We start from the raw sequence: 20,273 nt of genomic DNA on the forward strand, positions 1-20,273 counted from the left end.
TGCTCGCTGAGCGGAAAGTCTTCTGTGGGGTCCTGGGATCATGATCTGAGCCCAAGGCAGTTGCTCAACCAACTGAGCCCCCCAAGTGCCCCGGATAACTGCTGCAGTAGTTTTTTTTTTTTTTTTTTTTTAAGATTTTGTTTATTTATTTGATAGAGAGAGATCACAAGTAGCAGAGAGGCAGGCAGAAAGAGAGCAGAGAAGCAGGCTCTCTGCTGAGCAGAGAGCCCGATGTGGGTCTCGATCCCAGGACCCTGAGATCATGACCCGAGCCAAAGGCAGCGGCTTAACCACTGAGCCACCTAGGCGCTCTGCAGTAGGCTTATTAGTGTGTCTATTTCTGATCTCTCTCCTTCAGTCCATCCTTTAGATCAGGGTTTTTCAACCTCAGCACTACTGACATTTTGGGCCAGATCATCTTTGTTGTTGGGGGGCTGCCCCATGCCTTGTAGGAAGTTGAGCAGCATCCCTGATCTCTACCCACCAGATGCCAACAACACCTACCCCCAGCGTGATAACCAAAATGTCTATGAGAACTGTGGCTAAGTGAATTTTCCTATAAAAAAACCTGGAGCGAGTTAACTGTTCCTTTGAAATCTGCCAGTAGAGCTCATAACCTCCTGGAAACTAACTATGAGAACTAGATATCTGCAGACCTGCCAAAAGTGAAAAGACTTGAGCTATTATTCTTTTTAGTGTTTTATGATTTTTAAAAAAAATGCCTGCAGGTTTATGGAAAGTGCAGTCGAAACCATTGGAAACTGGAAAGGGAAATCATTTAAATTAAAAAAAAAATTTTAAAAATTTAAAAAAATCCAGTGTCTCCTACAGTACCACATGCCTCCCGAGTGGCAGAATCCCACTCATTCCCCATTCCCCACTTCGAGAATCAGTTCTTTAGGCCAGTGGTTTCTTCTTTCCGATTTTTTTCTTAAGCAACAGCCTCCCCACCTTTTTTTTTAAGTATAAGTCTTACTTGCAACCAAGTATACAGTAGTGAGAAAGTACTCTTTTCACTTTTGTATGAGGAAAAGTTCACTTTTCCTGATGTAGTAGGCCCATATGTCACACCAAGGAACCCTGGGGTTCTGCGGGCCAGCATCTGTCAACTACCATTCTACTTGGTTACCAGAGTCATTTCATGAAAAGTAAATCCCGTTGCTTTTCTTCTCTGATTACTCATACCTGCTTGATGAAGACTGAAGTGTTTGACATCTGAGGCCTCCTTTCCCCCCTTTGACCTCTTTTATTCTGCATAGCAGATGCACACTTGCCCCTCTTCTGAGTCTTTCTACCTGGAGGGCCTCTCCACCTGCCCTCTTCCTCACAAATGCCTATTTATCCTCTAAAACCTGACCTCAGCAACTCTCTCCTGCGAGTTTTTCCTGTGCTGTCCTGGAGAGCCAAAAGCCACCTTCTCTTGAGTGCTTCTGGAGCATTCTGCCCTTCCCTGGGTTGTCTGTTTTAAGGCGGCATTCTGTGAAGGGCAGAAGACTGCTCAGCTGTTCCCCAAGCTAAACAGAACCTGTAATTTTGTCTTCTGTTTAGTTAGAAGTCTTTGCTGGAGACCAGCTTGAAAATTGATCACAAATGCTGATTTTGGCCTTCTGGTTTTTTCTCTACCTTTGCTATGGGCCAGATTGCCCTTGTATGGTGGTTGCTCCCAGTCAGCTGTAATCATTCATAGGTGAAGAACCAAGAAGGAATAGTGGTTTGGCCATCCGTGTAAGGATGGTCTGGTCACCCAGTAATTATCCTGTTCTGAGTGTGCCTCTCCCTTCTCAGCGCAGTGAGGGACTCTCTGGCTGGTCATCCATGTGATTCCGTTATGTACATGTGTGTGTAACTGTTCAGTGATGTTCAGTTTTGTATGTTGTCATTGCATTGCTTGATGAAGTCACTTTAAGAAAAAGTGCCTGCTTTCCAAGAGGTTGCCTTCAGAATCTTTCTCATCTTGTATTTATGTTACTGTCGTTTTAAAAACTTGGTCCAAGTAAAATAGTATTTTGAACTTTTTAGATTTTTCACTTATTTCAGGGAGCAATGTATCTTCTTTTTTGTCAGCCCTTTAATTAGTTTTGGCTTTGTAATCTTTAAAGAGACATTCAGATTCTTTTGCCCATAAGAAAATAGCTACTGTTTAATTATACACCATATTTCATGGTTTTATGTTTAGTTTAGGAAATAACTAAAGGACAGAGTAGCTGTAGCACACAAAAAATTATATAAGAATTTAAGCACTGTAATTTCCTCAAATTTTAATTAATAATAACTTGAAGGTTTCCTGATGTATCACTTTATTTTTCATGCCAAATTGGCTCTCTGATGCCATTTAAGATGGATGATAGATCCAGGTGGGGCTTCAGAATTTGAGAGCTGGGATGGCCTGAGGCCTGCTTTTCACTTCTCATTGTGAGCCTTATTTGCTTGAGCCATCCAGGGACAGGAGGGCTGGCTGCCTGGGCTACATGGCTGCTCACAGGGGCCATTGTTCTCATTCTGTCCGCAGCCTCTTCAAAAGCATCCCACAAGGCCAGAGAGCTTACCTGAAGCATAAACAAATTGTCTTCAGTGAAAAATTATCACTCTCCAAAAAGATCCAGAAAGTAAATTAATAGCAGATATATGAGTTACGAAGGTGGGGGATATCACCGACTATCCCCAGAGACTGTTTTGGAGATCATAGAGACCTCCAGTCACACTGTATAGGTGAGGAACCTGAGTTCCAGAGAGGTAAAGTGGCTTGTTGAACAACAAATTCATGGCGAACCTGAAGCTATTGGTTTAAACCATTTGAAATTGTGATAGGAGACTGGTTTTGACTTTTTTTTTTTTTTTAAGATTTTATTTATTTATTTGACAGAGAGAGATCACAAGTAGGCAGAGAGGCAGGCAGAGAGAGAGAGGAGGAAACAGGCTCCCTGCTGAGCAGAGAGCCCGATGTGGGACTCGATCCCAGGACCCTGAGATCATGACCTGAGCCGAAGGCAGCGGCTTAACCCACTGAGCCACCCAGGCGCCCTGGTTTTGACTTTTAAACACAGCAATTTCATGTGGATAAATCTAGTAGAAACCCATTGTTCTGGCTAACATCACTATGCCACACAAATTTTTAAATTTATATTTATATTTTATTTATATTTTTCAAATTTTATTTTTATTTATATTTTATATTTTTATATTTATATATATCTTTATTTATATATTTTTTATATTTATATTTTTTGTTTATATTTATTTATATTTTTTCAAATTTTTATTTAAATTTGAGTTAGTTAACATATAGTATAATATTGGTTTCAGGAGTAGAATTTAGTGATTCATGACTTCCCTCAGATCATTTGTAATTAATATCTGGAAACAGAGCTACATCCTCTACATAGTACTTTCCTTGGTACCACTTGGAGTGGCCAAGTGCCAGGAGCTGGTTGGACTCCAGGTCTTAATGTAGTTAGTATTCTTTTTTTTTAAAAGATTTTATTTATTTATTTGACAGACAGAGATCACAAGGAGGCAGAGAGACAGGCAGAGAGAGAGGAGGAAGCAGGCTCCCTGCCGAGCAGAGAGCCTGGTGCGGGGCTCGATCCCAGGCCCCTGGGATCATGACCTGAGCCGAAAGCAGAGGCTTTAACCCACTGAGCCACCCAGGCGCCCCTGTAGTTAGTATTCTTACTTTCTTGTGCACATAAAGTGTTAGTTACTAGGATTGCCCTAAAGTCTGCTGGTTATCTATTGATACTGCCTTTTTTTTTTTTTTTTTTTTTTTTGGCTTATGATTAGAGTTATGATGGAAGGTGGGGATTGGTTAGTATTCAGAACATCCTTCCCATAAATTAATTATAGATTAAAGAGGATGCCTGAGAAATGGAAAAGGCTGTATAGCCTCTATTTACTCATTCATTCAGTATACCCAGGGCCAGCTTGGGTCTCCCAGTTTTCTTTTGTGCCTGACATGACAAATGTGATTTTCAAAGGGGTAGGAATTTGATGGTTGTGTCTTTTTTTTTTTCCCTTTCCTTTTTTTCTTCTTCTTCTTTTTTTTTCCCTTTTCTCTTCTTTCTTCTTAAGTAGATTCCATGGCCAGAATGGAGCCCAGTGCAGGGCTTGAACTCACAACCCTGAGATCAAGATGTGAGCTAAGGTCAAGAGTCAGATGCTCAAAAGACTGAGCCACCCCTGTGCTCTCTTTTCATGAGATCACTTTTTTCTTGCCTTGCATGATTTATTCTTGCTTACCAAATACTATTCAACCAATAAGGAGCACCTTTGTGCCCAGCATCATGCCAAGTATCAAGATGCAAAAGTATCATGGTATAAATAGATTTAAGGAGGAGTTTCTCATCCAGTTAGGAATCAGGGCTAGCATGAAACCGTTTATGGAGAATGAAAGAACAATAATTAAAACCATATTTAATGTTTTATAGTAATTACAGAACAAGTTAGAATTGGGGGAATGAGTGAAGCCTGAGACATAGGCAGTCATGAGAGGGCTAATTCATGGCTGCGTTTTAATTGTGTCTTGAAATTTAAAATGAAAGGAGCTTAGATTAATGACCCTTTCTTCTTTCACAGTTTCTATACATCCAAAAGCCAGCTCTTTTGTAACAGTTTCACCCCACGAATAAAACTGGCAGGAAAGAAGGTAGGTGTCACCAACCTCCAGAGCCTTCAGGGACAGTCCCTCACCAACATGGTTATTTTGGTCCCGAGATATGCCCTTCTCCCTTACGGTCATTAATATGTTTAAGATACTCATCTTAGAGCTTTGTAATTTTCCACATTAAATACATCAATAACAAGGCAAACCCTCCCAGACCATAAGAAATATCTTTGGGAAAAGTATGACAATTATTTGTAGTTCCTTAATAATGAAAAGAATTATTTTAGTTATGATGTGACTGGTTTATTCAGATACTGGGACCTCTCAGATACCTTTGGGGACAAAGACATGGGCATGCATTGCAGCAAAGGGGAAAGATGAAAAGATCAAATCTTAGTGGTAAAGAAATGCAAATTCAAACAAGAATAGGATTATTTTTTGCTCACCAAATGGGTTTATTTTATTTAACTTTATATTTAAACATTTCATTTTTAAGTAATTGCTACACCCAGACTTAACAACCCAAAGATCAAGAGTCACATGCTGTACGGACTGAGCCAGGCAGACACCCCTGCTTACCGGATAACCTTAAAGCAAAATAATTATACTAAGTCCTAGAAAAAGTGGTGAAGTTGGTGCTCGAGTACCTGGTTGTTGTACCATACTTATGAAAAGAATTCAGCCATGTATATCAATAGCAGTGCAAATGTTCATGCTACTTAATCAGATAATTCCATTTTGGCAATGTGGTCTAAGGAAATAACTGAGCTGTATTGAATGCAAGTGAAGTCTTGGTCCTGTATTATTTATAATAGCTACAAGTTGAAGATAATAGGGAAATGACTAAGTGGAACCATGAGATATCCACTCGATGGAATATATTCACAGCCAATAAAAATGCCAGTTTTAAGAATCTTAAAGGGTGTTTTTGATGTAATATGAAGAGAAGAGCAGACTGTTAGGTATGTAGGTGGTATACCAGTGTGCTCTCACGCAGCTGCCTGTTTCTACCAGAGCTGAACTCTGAAAGTTGTCCCATTGTCACTTTGTTAGTAGTATCAGGGCCATTTCTTCCTTTATGGGGAAGAATCGGGGGTTAATGTTACTTGTCTAATAAGGAAAATGTTAATTTCAAGGACTAGGAGGATTCTTCCTAAAATGGGCCATGTCAAGTAGTGAAGTGCTGGGAGAAGGGACTCTGCCCAGAAAGGGCCACCTCCTGTCCTCTGAGGTTTTATGCCTTCATCAGAACCCTTCTGGGCAAAGAGGAACACAGAGGAACTTCTCTGCAACGTGACCATTTTTGTCTTTTTTTTCCCCACAAGATTTATTATTTGAGAGAGAGAACAAGAGCACTCATGCTGCGTGTAAGCGGTGGGGAGGGGCAGAGAGAGAGAGAGAGAGAGAGAGAGAGAATCTCCAACAGATTCTCTGCTGAGCATGGAGCCTGATGTGGGGCTTGATCTTACGACCCTGAGGTCATGAACTGAGCTGAAATTGAGAGGTGGACACCTAACTGAGCCACTCAGGTGCCCCTGCAAAAAAATAAATAAGTAAATAAAATAAAATAAAAATAAAAAAATTTTTATTTTATTTTGAAGATTTTTAAAAATATATTTGAGAGAGGGATCAAGAGAGAGAAAATGAGTGGGGTGAGAGGGTGAGGGGTGGAAGGAGAAGCAGGGTCTCCATTGAGCAGGGAGCCCCATGTTGGGCTCAATCCCAGGACTCTGGGATCATGACCTGAGCCAAAGGCAGATGCTTAACTTACTGAGCCACCCAGGCACCCCAACATGATCATTTTAAAGAAGAAACAATGAGTATTATGAACATTTAAAGGGTGCTGAAAAATATTTATTTGGGTGGAAAAAAAAAGCTCCTTCTGTTTTCTATCTCTGTATGCCATTTCAGCAAACTGGGTAATCCACTCAGTGCTGAGCTCTTGTGGGTGTAGGCAGACCGGTGAGAGTACCATGGTGAAGGGGGAGGCATGCATGCAGGGCTTAGGGTAAAGTAGGAGCAAGCCATGGTAGGACATATACACCAGTGGACTGACCAAGAGCATGAAGGGCTGGGCTTGGATTTTGGCTCTGCCAGCTGCTAACCATGTGACTTTGAGCAAGTCCCTTTTTCTCTTTAGAATTGAATATCCTTTCCTGAAGGTGGGGTGCATATCCCCATTGAATAGAGTTTTGAGGGTGACCAAGGTGTGAAGTGGGCCGGGTAGGGCCTGATACTGAGGTAGGGGGGCCTCAAGTGTTCCCTCCTGCCTTTCTGTCAGTTTCATTGAGGGGGAAGGCACGGTCCCTTCCCTGGGGAGCAGCCACCTACATATTGTGCCTTGTGATAAGTTCTGTTCTGGCAGAGGAGACAGTGATTAATTATCTATCTAATTTTACAGCCTGCCTCTGAGAAAGCAAAAAATGGCCGTGATACATGTGAGTATTTTTGTGACCTCCTTTCATCCCTTTTAGAAAGAGTCAGCTAAGCCATGGCAGCAAGATCATGTGAGGTCGCAGAAACAGTTTACCACCCAGTTGGGAAACTGGAGTTCCCTTTGGAAGGTCCCTTAACCACCTTGTATATTTTTGTCCCATCACCTGCAAAATGGATGGTGACAAACCTTGTTTTTCTTTTCCTTAGGTCAGTTGTAGGGATTGGGTAGAAAATTTTAAAGTACTAACTGTGTTACATATTAAGATGATCTTTTTAAAGTGGAATCCCAGAAGAATGAAATATTGCCAAAACCTTACCTTTATTTAGTGCTATATTATTTTCTTTTTTTTTAAAATATTTTAAAATTTATTTTGAGAGAAAGAGAGATTGAGAGATAGAGAGCTAGTGGGTGGGGGAGAGGCAGAGGGAGAGAAAGAATGTAAAGTAGACTCAACGCTGAGCGAGGAGCCCTATGCGGGGTTCGATCTCAGAACCATGAGATCATGACCTGAGCCAAAATCAAGAATTCAAAGCTTAAGCGAGCCACCTATGTACCCTAGTGCTAGTGTTATTTTCTGTATCACTTCGACATGTAAGTCATTTAATTTCAACAACCTGATGAATGGATTATCATCTCGCTTTTCTTGGGCGGTCATGATGGTGATCATCTCTGCCTTGCAGATTTTGATGAAGACCCTTCGAAGGCATCTGGTTGAAATGTGTTTTAATGACTATTTGTGTGATTTATGCATTTCAGCTCTTGGGACACCAAAAGAACCTGAGAATGCCCTTCCCATCCAAGTAGATTATGATGCTTACGACGCCCAAGTTTTCAGGCTACCAGGCCCATCCCGGGCTCAGCGCCTCGCCACCTGCAGGTTTTTTGCCAGATTCACTTTGGGGTGTATATAAAAGTTGCTTGGAAAAAATCTGAGGGCCTGTGGGGACCTTCATGAGTACAACTTTGAAATTGTTTTAAATTAAAATTAGCCAATGGAAGCTATACCATGTAGCTCATTGGGAATTTTGTTTCCAAGTTCTCTGGCCCACCCATTTTGTTAGCTATATTTGCAGGAAGCATTTTCTCCAAATAAAGAGAGTGTTCTGCTTTTTCTAACCAAGAGAAACAATTCACAGATTCTAGAATATTTTTCTCACTGGGCTGCTACTAATACGTATAGATCCTATAGATCCACAGTTCCTTTTGGCTTTTTTATTCCCAGAAGGCAAGAGACTTCCCTTTAATTGCTTTTTTTTTTTTTTTAAGTAAGATTTTATTTATTTATTTAGTTGTCAGAGAGATAGAGTACAGGCAGGCAGAATGGCAGGCAGAGGCAGAGGGAGAAACAGGCTCCCTGCGGAGCAAAGAGCCCTATGTGGGACTCGATCCCAGGGCACTGGGATCATGACCTGAACCGAAGGTAGCTGCTTAACCGACTGAGCCACCTAGGCATCCCTCTTTAATTGCTTTTTAAATTGCTCCATGGTGTTTGGTCATAAGCTAGTCTTTAAGAGTGATGTAGTTAGATTTACCAATATATTAATTTCTGAGTATTATGTTAAAAAAAAAAATCCATCCCTATCCCAGGGCTTCCTCCTGCCCTTGTGAACCAAGTACCACAAACCCATTTTCCAGATTTCTTAAATATGCAAGTTTATTTAAGCACAAGTGATTGGAAAAATATGCATCCCTTCACATTGGTAAATGAGCTTATAGTGGCCACATGATTATCTTTTGTCCTTTTTCCTCATCCCAAGATGAAAACATTTAGAGCTCAGACAAAACATTTCCTAAATGTTGAGAACATTCAGTGCCATTAACTACAGCTCTCCCACACATAGATGCTGCTTAGGGGCTCGGTCGTGTTTTCATTTGGAGTATTTTAAAATGCTTTCATGGTCCAAGATCCTTGGTTTTCCTTTTTCTAATGAAAGGTGGCAAGACCTGGTATTTCAGAGACCTAGGTTATATGTTCCCTGAGGGAGCAGACCATGTTTTGGTGCTCTGTACCCTGTGCAGGACTGAGCATCCACTAGTGTCCATATATTTACTGTTGCAATAATGTATATATGGTCAGCTCAGGGGATCTGTTTTCAGGCTGTTTAAGCTCTGACTTAAGGCAAAATCCTTCCAGGTGGAAAGCAAACAGCTCTGATGCCAGAGAGAGCAAGCCTTATCTATAGTTGCTAACTTTTCCTTTTTTCCTTTTTGTCTCCCCATTGGGCTTCTCCCCTTTTGATACTTCCTCCCCCTTAGGGAGTTTTATGTTTTAATAAGAGTATACTGTTTTTTAAACCTTTATTAAGGACATGTTCGGACATGTTCGAACGTGTTCGAACAAATGGAGTAATGTAATGAAGAGTGCTCAGTGTCTTGTGAGACTCATTTCATTACTTTCCTCACATTTTGCATTTTGCATTTTGCTTGAGTGTTCTAAAGCAAATCCTTTTTAAAAAACCTGTAAATACTATAATGTATGTCTCTAAAAGAAACAAATAAGTAATCACAAGTACCAAAATTAACACTAATTCTTTCATATCTTCTACTAGCCAGTCTATAATTAGATTTCCCAGTTGTTTCAAAAATGTATTTTTAGTTTGAATTGGGATCTAAAGGAGATGTAGACATTGCATTTGATTGGAATATCTTTTTTTCTCTAAATGTAGTTGTGTTGCTTTCTTCATTTGGCTGATTGTTATGTTATAATGTTTAACTTCTCCTCTCTTTTCTGGATTTCCTATAAACCAGCAATGACCTCCAGAGGCTTGATTAGATTTAGGCTCAGTTTTTTCATGCAGGAAGCCTCTTGAGGTGGCACTGTGTACTTTTCTCTTGCATCATATTGTATCCTGCATAGTTGTCCCATTTTCAGTGATATGAGATGGATCAGTGGGGATCAAGCAGGGTCAGACTGGACCAGTCACTGCTTGACAGCAATTACCCTAAGACTTGGGCCATTTGCAAACAGTCAGTTCTTAACATATTATCTCAAGCTGGTCAAGGCAGAATACCTCCTACTATTTCCCACTCATAGATCACAGTGGGGGTTTTTGTTATTGGTTTCCCAAGTATCTTGGGGTGGCGACTAATTTTGTGTTTTCAGTTCTGGGTGGGGCAGCATCACTTGTTGGTTGGTAACTCATTGTCTCTCATCTTTCAGGTCTGTGCGAGAGCGGGAGAGTCACCATCGGAAGAGTGCCAGCTCCTGCGACGTCTCATCCAGTCCTTCCTTGCCCAGCCGCGCACTGCCCACTGAGGAAGTGAGGAGCCAGGCTTCTGATGACAGCTCCCTGGGCAGGAGTGCCAACATCCTGATGATCCCACACCCCCACCTGCACCAGTATGAAGTCAGCAGCTCCTTGGGCTATACCAGCACTCGAGGTCAGAGAGCTGAAGTATGGGCACAGCTAGGGACAGATGGGGACAGCTCCCTTCCTATAGCAGGGGCTAGAGGGCACGGGATGTGACCAGGTGTGGGGTTTAAGCCCCATATCTTATTTATTTCCATGCCAGTGCATTGAGCTGTATGTATGTGCCTCTGACACCTTTCCCCCTTCACTGTAGCTGTATATCTTTCCTTCTGTTAATGTAGATACTTTCTTAGGCCTAGAGCCCAAGGTGTTTGCTCATTTCCTTTTTAAAAAAATTTTTAAATTTTTTGAAGAGTTTATTTACTTGAGAGAAGATAAGAGAAAGAGAGAGAGAGAACACAGAGGCAGAGGGAGAAGCAGACTCACTGCTGAGCAGGCAGATTCACTGCTGAGCAGGGAGACGGACATGAGACTCAATCCCAGTACTCTGAAATCATGACCTGCGCTGAAGGCAGACATTTTTTTTTTTTTAAGATTTTATTTATTTCTTTAACAGAGAGAGAGAGAGATCACAAGTAGGCAGAAAGGCAGGCAGAGAGAGAGGAGGAAGCAGGCTCCCCGCCAAGCAGAGAGCCTGATGCGTGACTCGATCCCAGGACCCTGAGACCATGACCTGAGCCGAAGGCAGTGGCTTAATCCACTGAGCCACCCAGGCGCCCCTGTTTACCTATTTCCTTATCACTGTCATTTGTGCCATCCCTAAAACAGCCTTTGCCTCATATTCTACTTTAAGATTTCTCGCAGTCACCTGCTAACCTGGCTTGCAGTAACGAGTGTGGGTACTGCTTTTTTTGTATCTCATCCTGCCATTCGACCGTACCTGCAGCTGGAGTCTAAAGGCCCCTCCTGAAAAAACTTCTGTTTGAAATCATTATGGATCCATGGAAAACTGCAAATTACACACGCATGCACACACATTGGGAGGTCGTATGTACCTTTCATTCATTTCCCCATGGAGACATGTTGTATAATTGTAGACAACCTCACAGTCACAGAAACTGACGCTGGTACAAGCCCACAGCGCTTATTCAGAGTTCACCAGCTTTGCATGTACTCATTTGTGCATGTGTATGTCTATGCAGGTTTTTTTTTTTTTAAGTAAGTACCATGCCCAATATGGGTCTTGAACTCATGACTCTGAGATCAAGAGTCATATGCTCTAAAAACTGAGCCAGCCAGGCACCTCCTGTGCAGTTTTATCATGTGTGTAGATTTATTTATTTGTGAGTATCATCGTAATTAAGATACCAAACTATCCCATCATCACAAGGCTGTCTTGTGCTACCCCTTTATAGCCACACACTGTCACTAATCATTCTCTTTCTCTATAATTTTGTTAATTTCGAAGATGTTCTATAAATGTAAGCATAGCCCTTCTGACTTTTGACCAGTGACTTAGGAATGTTGTATACATGCAGCTTCCCTCTGTTGCCCTCCTGGAAGGATTCCTGAAGGGTGAGGACTGTTTTCTGTGTGCCAGGACATTGAAGGGGAAGGCATCAGCTCCAGCATCATATACACTGTGCCAAAGGCCTAGGACATTTTTTTGTTTTAATTTTATTTGTTTATTTGCGAGACAGAGAGAGAGAGCATGAGAAGGGAGAGGGTCAGAGGGAGAAGCAGAGTGCCTGCTGAGCAGGGAGCCTGATGCAGGATTTGATCCTGGGACTCCAGGATCATGACCTGAGCTGAAAGCAGTTACTTAAGCAACTGAGCCACCCAGATGCTCCAGGTCTAGGAAGATTTTTGACCGGAGGAAAAAGTTTGTTTTTTAACTGGCTCAAAGTATAAAAAAGAAATGCTGAAAGAGAAAGGAGCAGATATTTAATTGCATGACTATAGCATATAACCTATGTATATAAACATTCAAAGAAATTTTAATATGTTTGAAATTTTCTAGGTTATCTTTTTCCCACTTTCTGGAAATATCTAAGTTTGCATGACAGGTACTCCCATTTTGCTGAAAATATTCTTGGTAGGGTCTGTAACAAAAGCTAAATTAAACTAAATGTTAATTCTTTCAAAACGCTTTTTTACTCTAAAATCCAGCTCTCTGGGGAAATAACGTAGCTTTGAAATTAGCTTTGAAAGTAGCTTTGAAAATAGTTTTCTTAAAAATTATCTGAATAGTAGAATTGATTTCAATGTCCTTTAGTGATATTTGGGAGTTTATTGAGAAAGCCAAAAACCAATTCACCGGAATATTGTAAGGCAGTACAATCTACAGGCCCTTAGTTTACTATTTCTCTGCTATGTTCAGGGGGTCTTATCTATTTACCTACCCAACATAGCATAAAAAACATTTCCCCATTCCTCTACATGTATTTTTGACCCATTTTATCCCTTAGTCATATTTCTCATCCTTTTCAAAGCATGAACTTACCTTTTTAAAAAATTGGGTTTTCGGGGCACCTGGGTGGCTCAGTGGGTTAAGGCCTCTGCCTTCGGCTCGGGTCATGACCCCAGGGTCCTGGGATCTAGCCCTGCATCGGGCTCTGCTCGGCGGGGAGCCTGCTTCCTCCTCTCTCTCTGCCTGCCTCTCTGCCTACTTGTGATCTCTGCCTGTCAAATAAATAAATAAAATCTAAAAAAAAAAAAAAAATTGGGTTTTCTCCTTTTACTTTCATGACAACTAACTAGACCATATTCTTCTTTACTTGGTAAACCAGATCATCGGTTCATTAACTAACAGTGAAAAATACAGCTTTCACGGAGATCTGAATGTCCTCTTCTTGCATGCAGATCAGCTTTGAGGAATTAACTATTACTGTATACCAGGTTCTTTGGTAGGCATTGACTAAATATTGGTGGACAAGACAGATTCCTTGATGCCATGAAATTTGCATCTGTTTGATCCCCTTTCTAATGTGGGTGATTGCTTAGTGAACATGGGATGCACATCAGGGATGCTGGTTGTGGGTTTTAAGTCTCTGATCCACTTAGGTTATGTAGCCTGTGGCCTCCATCTCTATAATAGGGACCTGTCTGCCATTGGATGGGGGACAGGTTGAGTCTAAATATCATGCCACCTCCTTGCCAGGTCAGCACTGGATGCATCCATTTCTTCATTCTTTTCTCCCAAGAATTTTTTTTTTAAACACAGTGGCATTTGATTGCTTTCTTATGTCCAGGTCACTGAGTCAGAAGGAAGGGGTTCTGATCCACCCAGTCATTAGGGCTCAAGGATCCTTCTATCCTGGGATGCCATGATCATTAGCACTGGTCTTCAAAGTTGGCACAGTAGGGGAAAAGAGAAGGGATAATTATGAGTGGAGATATCTGTGGTCTAGGCCTTCAATTGGAGCATGTCACTTCTACCAGTGTTCTCTTGGCTAGAACAAAGTTTTTTATTTTATTTTATTATTTCCAGTATAGTTAACATACAGTGTTATATTAGTTTCAGGTGTACAGTAGAGTGATTTAACAATTCTGTACATCACCCATTGCTCGTCAGCAAGTATACTCCTTAATCCCCATGCCTCCACCCACCTCCCCTCTGGTAACTATCAGTTTGTTCTCTATAGTTAAGAGTCTATTTGTTGGTTTGTTCCTCTCTCTCTTTATCTCCTTTGCTCATTTGTTTTACATTTTGCTTAGTGTAATATTCTCTGGCTCCATGTCATTGCAAATGGCAAGTTTTCATTCTTTTTCATGGCTGAATAATTTATCATTGTATTTATATACCACATCTTTTTCCGTTCATGTATTGATGGATGCTTGGGCTGCTTCCATAATTTGGCTATTGTAAGTAATCCTGCTATAAACACAGGGGTGCATGTATCCCTTTGAATTAGTGTTTTTGTATTCTTTGAGTAAATATCTGGTAGTGTGATTACTATATCATAGGGTAATTCTATTTTTAATTTTTTGAGGAACCGCCTTACTCTTCTCCACAGTGGCTGCACCGGTTTACATTCCTACCAATAGTGCAAGGGGTGGAATGAAGTTATTTGGCCCCAGCACAAAGGGACTGTAGTCTCGTGTGCCTACACATTTGCTCTCTCTGCCAGGACCTTTCCTTCTGGACACCAAATATCTATTTTAAAAATTTTTTTTAAAGATTTTATTTATTTGTCAGAGAGGGACATACAGCGAGAGAGGAAACACAAGCATGGGGATTGGAGAGGGAGAAGCAGGCTTCCTGCCAAGTAGGGAGCCCGATGCGGGGCTTGATCCCAGGACTCTGGGATCATGACCTGAGCTGAAGGCAGACGCTTAACAGACTGAGCCACCCAGGCGCCCCTCAAATATCTATTTTTATTGTTCCTTCCATATAGAATATACTCACCCTATCTCCCAGGGAATTGTTGCATTCAGCTCAAAGTATAAGGTCTCCCGCAGATGTGTGTGTGGTCCTCCCCACCAGGTTGTGGTGTGACTTCATTGGGCCAGTAATTTAGGAACCAGAATGTCCTTCTTTCAGGTATTTGTTTATTAAGAAAGCATGGGGGAGGGGCAATGGGAGAGGGAGAGAGAATTGCCCCACGCAGGGCTCAACTCTCAGGACGCTAGGGCCATGACCTGAGCTGAAATCAAGAGTCAGACCCCTTAAGTGACTGAGCCACCCAGGTGCCCTTCTCACAGGTATTTAAAAAGCGAATCAAATCAGTGATTTTACGTGTTTCTCTCATTCCCAACATGTATGGTATCCAAGATTCTGGTCAGCTTGGCTGATTGCCTGCCCATCCCTGGTTTCACCATCATCTGTGGTTTCTCTTTGTGCCCCTACCATCACTGACAGATGTCCTGGAGAACATGATGGAGCCACCACAGCGAGACTCAAGTGCACCGGGGAGGTTCCACGTAGGCAGTGCGGAATCCATGCTGCATGTTCGACCCGGGGGATACACACCCCAGCGGGCACTCATTAACCCCTTTGCCCCCTCACGAATGCCCATGAAGCTTACCTCCAACAGAAGGCGCTGGATGCACACTTTTCCTGTGGGTAAGTTGGTTGCTCAGGAAAGAGCCTAGGCTGGGAGCTGCTGGTCCTGGTCCTTGTCACTAACCAACCATGTGGCTTGGTCAAGTATTTCAACTTGTCTACACCTCTGGTGCCCCACGCATGAGATGGGGATAACCATGGCCATTCTGCCTATCCCAGGGGTTCTTGTGAGGATTCTTGAGGGCACTCTTGGAAAGGGCCTTGTAACGATGGAGCTATGTAAACCTAAGGGCTTCTCATTTTTGTTTGCAAAGGACTGTACTTTGTCACCCGTCTTCTTTGTTAAGGTGATTGCCCCTCATTCTTGTTCATTCCTTCCTCTCCTAGCTCTCTCTCTGGATAGTGATATTATTGTCTTGCTTACACAGAAGTTAGGTTACTCTGTGTTCTCTCAGGGGTCTCTGACAACTGAAAAAAACAAAACAGGACACTTTTTGAGAAATGGGTGAACCTTCTTTTTTTAGTTCAAATAAGTAAAGAAAAAAGTGTAAAATAAGTGGGTTCTATTTTTTATAATGAGATGCTGTACAGAAATAAAATTGAACTACAACCATATACAAACCTATGTTGAAATTTACAAACATAATGAAAGAAGCCTGACATAAAGAAGTACATACTGTATGATTCCATTTAAATTAAGTTCAAAAGCAATCAAAACTTAAGAAAATTTTTTTCTTCAATTTCACTGTTTTTCCTAGCCCGTCCTCTTTGATCTGTGTTCTGTCCTACAGAGGATGACCGTAAGATTTTATAAAGCTGTGGCTAAAATTAAACTTCAGCTTAATGGGCTCTGACTGGGCTGGGAGGGAACAGATGCATTAAACTCCAGGGTTTTTTCATGGAGGCGATCCTGCTGAATGCCTGCACATGTCTAGTTATTTCCTTTTCACTTGCTTTTAGTGTTAAAAGTTGAATAAGTGAGAAGTGAATCTGGTTGTTTGGGATGTAATGGGGGTTCATTCCCAAACTCCTCTTTGACCCCCGTCTCCCTGCCATAATCAGTCGCATGGTTTGTTTCTTCCCGATGTCTCTTTCCCTACATTGTTATCCCCATGAGCTCCCTTCAAATTCTCTTACGAGAACTGTTGATGTTTGTTGTGTGACCTCTAGCTCTTCTTTCTCCCAACCATTAGGTGCACTTTCCTAATACAGGACTGTCCGGCCCCACTTCCTCTGTTTCCTCCTACTGCCTGCCCAGCCTGCTCATAGCTGAGGCCCTCCTTTGCCCAACTCCCCAACTTGGTGTCCCCTTGCTCCCATTCTCAGAGGTTCTGTTCTTCCCCAAGCCCATCTGGTGGTCTCCTGCTTGTCCTCCACATTTGCGATTTCATACACATTGTTTCTTCTGCCCAGGTAGTCACCCTGTCTTTCAGTTCCTGCTAACCTTGCTGAACATTCACCTCTGAAGCTTCTCCCTCCCCAGGAAGCATTTTATAGTAGATTTCACCCATGGTGATTTCTCTTCCGCCCACCCAATGTCTTTTCGGCACTTGCTCATCCTCTGCTGCTTAGAGTTACAGTTGTCACTGCCTTATGTGTTAACAGAGTCATTGGCATTTCACTTGTTGTGTTCTTTGTTTAGTTTGTGTTAGCCCTCCTGGGAGGGACCCTGTACTCCTATACATCAGAAGTTCTCCATGGTGTCTCAGCTTGACATGCATGAGACAGAGGCTCCTAATGTATTCTGAGGCTAAACAGGATGACAAATGTGAGGCCCCAAAGGAGGGTGAGTCCTGCTCAGAAGAGGAGATGTCCTTTTGGGAAGCTGGAGGGTCATGTGTGTAGTGTTGCCCTTGGAGTGCTCTCTTGACGGTCTCTCCCAGCACCCATGTCCCAGCAGCTGGCAAGAAGGAAGAATCAAGCTAAGTACAAAGCACTGGCTGTTGGGTGGGAATGATGCTCAGTGGATCTTTGTCTGGGTAGGACCATCCGGAGAGGCCATCCAGATCCATCACCAGACCCGGCAGAATATGGAGGAGCTGCAGGGCAGCGGGCAGAGGGACCCAACTCACTCCTCTGCAGAGCTGCTGGAGTTAGCGTATCATGAAGCAGCTGGAAGGTGAGGATGTGCGTAGGGCTCTAGAAGGTACCTTGAGAAACTCCCCAACACCTAGGACCATGGCTGAATAGTCTGCCAAATATTATGTTTCTATGACTTGAAGGGGCAGGATGAGATCAAACCTTTCCTTTGTCAGTGCCATTCCTTTCACTGGGCCAAGTGCAAAGCAAATAGCCTGACACTGTTGCCACATGTGTTACTCAGGCCCTGCTGTAGCTTTCATTCAAAGCATACTTTGTAAACCTCAAACATGAGCTTCATCTAAACCTTAGCCAAGGGTGAGACCGAGTGCTGAGGCAGGTGGTTCATGCTGCGTGTTTCAGGCAGTCTGTCTATGACTTTTGTCGTTTTGGTCACTGAGAAATTCCACTGTTGAGTTTAGAAGTTGTTTATGCTAAAAGCAGTGGAAATCAAGGCCTGCATTTATAGAGACAACTCTTCTGAACCTGGGCTATGAATGCGGTACAAAGCAGCCAAGAGAGTCAGTGCAGGAATAAAGTCAGTTAAGCCTTGACAAACATGAGCTGGGGGTGACCTCCAGCCTCACTGTTCCTCTGATGATTTGGAGACACTTGGCAAAGGGCAATCTTCGGCCCCGTTTTCAGTCACTTCGACATGCCATGGGTTGGATGAGATAGGGCAGGGCCTGACCCTCTTTATCAGCTTAAGTCACCTTACATCCTTCTGTCCATGTGAGCAGGGGAAGGCTGAGGACAAGAAAGGGCTGCCCTGTATGGCAGTTGGAGAGTAGTTTTGAGGGGGCAAGGGCAGGACAAACAGGCCACAGGGGAGGCCAGAGCTGGCCCACATACTGAGCACGGCAGCCTGGTAGCCTGTGATATGGCTCCCAGTTGTTGCCAGCCCATGTGGCCAGATATTCAGAGCTGTTTTTGATGAAAACTCCTGGGATACAGGGTAAGCAGGATGACAGAGGTGATGGTCTGCATTAAGCCAGGTGGCTGGGCTCTGTTCTCTGCAGGCACAGCACTTCCCGTCAGCCTGGTGACAGCATGTCCTTCTTGAACTTCAGTGGAACAGAAGAGCTTTCTGTCAGCCTGCTTAGCAGCAGTGGTGCAGGTAACCAGTCCAAGAGGTAACTTGGGATGCTTGGAGTTGCAGGCTCACATCTAGAAAAGACCTGGGGAACCAGAGAAGCAGGGCCAAGTCTATTCTGGGATCATTTCAGCCACGATTTTGGGTGACCTATTTAGAAGCAGTGCTATATAATGCATGGAATTAGAAATGGGCCGCATGTTACATTTTGAGCCAAGAACACATTGGTCAAGCCACATTTATCATTGGCCTGTCAGTGAGTCGTGACCAAGGGCTGCATATGAGCTTGGTGTGGAGGGTAACACCCTTGGTGTTGGATAGCAGGAGAAGCCTCTGCTCTCAAGGAGCTTCCAGATCTGGGAGTAGGGGCCTCACCCAGCAGCGTAAAAATAATCAGAAGAGGCCCAAAGTGAAACAGTGTGATTCCAGTTGTGCAATCAAAAAAGAGAAGGGTGGCATTTTTGCTTCGAGAAGTGGGCAAGCACCTCAGAGTTGAAGGCATAGAATTTGGTTACCTAGAGAGTTAGCAGGTGAGGGTTCTAGGTGGAAGTGGGGAGAGGATAAACTTATACAGGTTATATGATTTCTGGAAGCACTTGTATATATCCCCTGTCATGCAGTCATCCTAGGAGGACATATGCTATTAAATACTTTTTGCACATGGGGCAACTTACTGCCCAGAGGTGTAGAGATATTACATGAATCTCTCAAGCCCATGGCCAGGTATCCTGACTCAAACTGCTGTTCGTCATTTCGACTACACTTTTCAGAGTACCATTAGGATGTAGGGGAGTAGGAGTTGGGATGGGTGAGCACAGATTTTGGAAGGCCTCACAGGACAGCTGTTGTTCAACATGAGTGTGAAAAACATTAAAACTTGGGGGGCAGGGTGGAAATGGGCTGCTCTTAGTTTTCTGTAACTAACTGCATTTCTATAACTTAGCTTATAGTGAAAGTGAAACTGTATGAGATTGGTTGTATGAAGTGTTATTTCCATTTGTTGGTTGCTTTATCCAACAATATTTCTAGAGGTCTGTGGCTAAGCATTGAAAAGCAGTTGGTAGTAAATGAATCCCTAAAGGATTATAATTAATTCATTTTCTTCCCTTCTTCCCTCCTTCCCGCCTTCCTTTCTTCCCTCTCTCTCTTTCTTTTATTCTTTCTCTTTAAATGAGAAAATGAACTGAGTAACAGTTTGGGGATAAGATATTTTTTATGCCTGCACTCAGGGTTCTGAAAATTTCACTGGGCTACCAGACTCCTGTGAAGTGCCTTCAGAACATCATAAAGGCAACCTTTCCATTTTGCTAAGCCAAGGGACCATTTTATAGGAACCTAGACTTTGAACTTCTCAGGCTGTTTGGAGTGGGTTGTACCAATGAGGACTGCTCTAGGATTCACAGGACTATAGTTTGACCTAGTTTTACTGGTGACCTGAAGCAAGGGGATTCTGGGTTCCAATGGCAACAACATCGAGATTTACCCTGACTAGTCTTGGAATGGTTCTGGGCCTGGGATAGAAAAGGTAGACCAGATGATTTCTCAGAAGATGAATCTTTTGGAAATTTGAAATCTACTTTGAGGAAAAAAGGAAGTTTCAGAGTCCTTATTTGGGGATGGTTGTGGAAGATCCTCTAATGACACCATCATGCTTGCACCTGATGGGCCTCTCTGCTTGGATGACTCCCGAGTACCTCATCCTTAGTGTACTGACAACGAAAATCATGTCTTGAGGTTCACCTACCCACTCTCCCTCTTCTGTTCCCTCCTTCTTCTGACTCTGGCCCCTCCCCTCCATTCTCAACTGC

The 20,273-nt window shown here is 42.7% G+C and overlaps 1 protein-coding gene across 13 annotated transcripts in view; it reads left to right on the forward strand.

The window, feature by feature from the left end:
- The window catches only part of DEPDC5 (DEP domain containing 5, GATOR1 subcomplex subunit), a 137,138-nt gene that overhangs the window by 54,946 nt on the left and 61,919 nt on the right, over nt 1–20,273 (forward strand). For 9 of the 13 annotated variants that reach the window (XM_045067719.1, XM_045067779.1, XM_045067747.1 and 6 more), the window contains 7 exons: nt 4,573–4,642; nt 7,002–7,038; nt 7,794–7,914; nt 10,198–10,418; nt 15,150–15,353; nt 17,277–17,412; nt 18,392–18,489. In XM_045067719.1, the coding sequence (XP_044923654.1) occupies nt 4,573–4,642; nt 7,002–7,038; nt 7,794–7,914; nt 10,198–10,418; nt 15,150–15,353; nt 17,277–17,412; nt 18,392–18,489 (887 nt within the window). The remainder of the gene's footprint in view (nt 1–4,572; nt 4,643–7,001; nt 7,039–7,793; nt 7,915–10,197; nt 10,419–15,149; nt 15,354–17,276; nt 17,413–18,391; nt 18,490–20,273) is intronic. The other 4 variants (XM_045067927.1, XM_045067950.1, XM_004766364.3 and 1 more) reach the window with 1 other exon arrangement.

This window comes from Mustela putorius, unplaced genomic scaffold (assembly GCF_011764305.1).
Source record: "Mustela putorius furo isolate JIRA1106 unplaced genomic scaffold, ASM1176430v1.1 tig00000081_pilon_pilon_pilon, whole genome shotgun sequence".
NCBI lineage: Eukaryota > Metazoa > Chordata > Mammalia > Carnivora > Mustelidae > Mustela > Mustela putorius.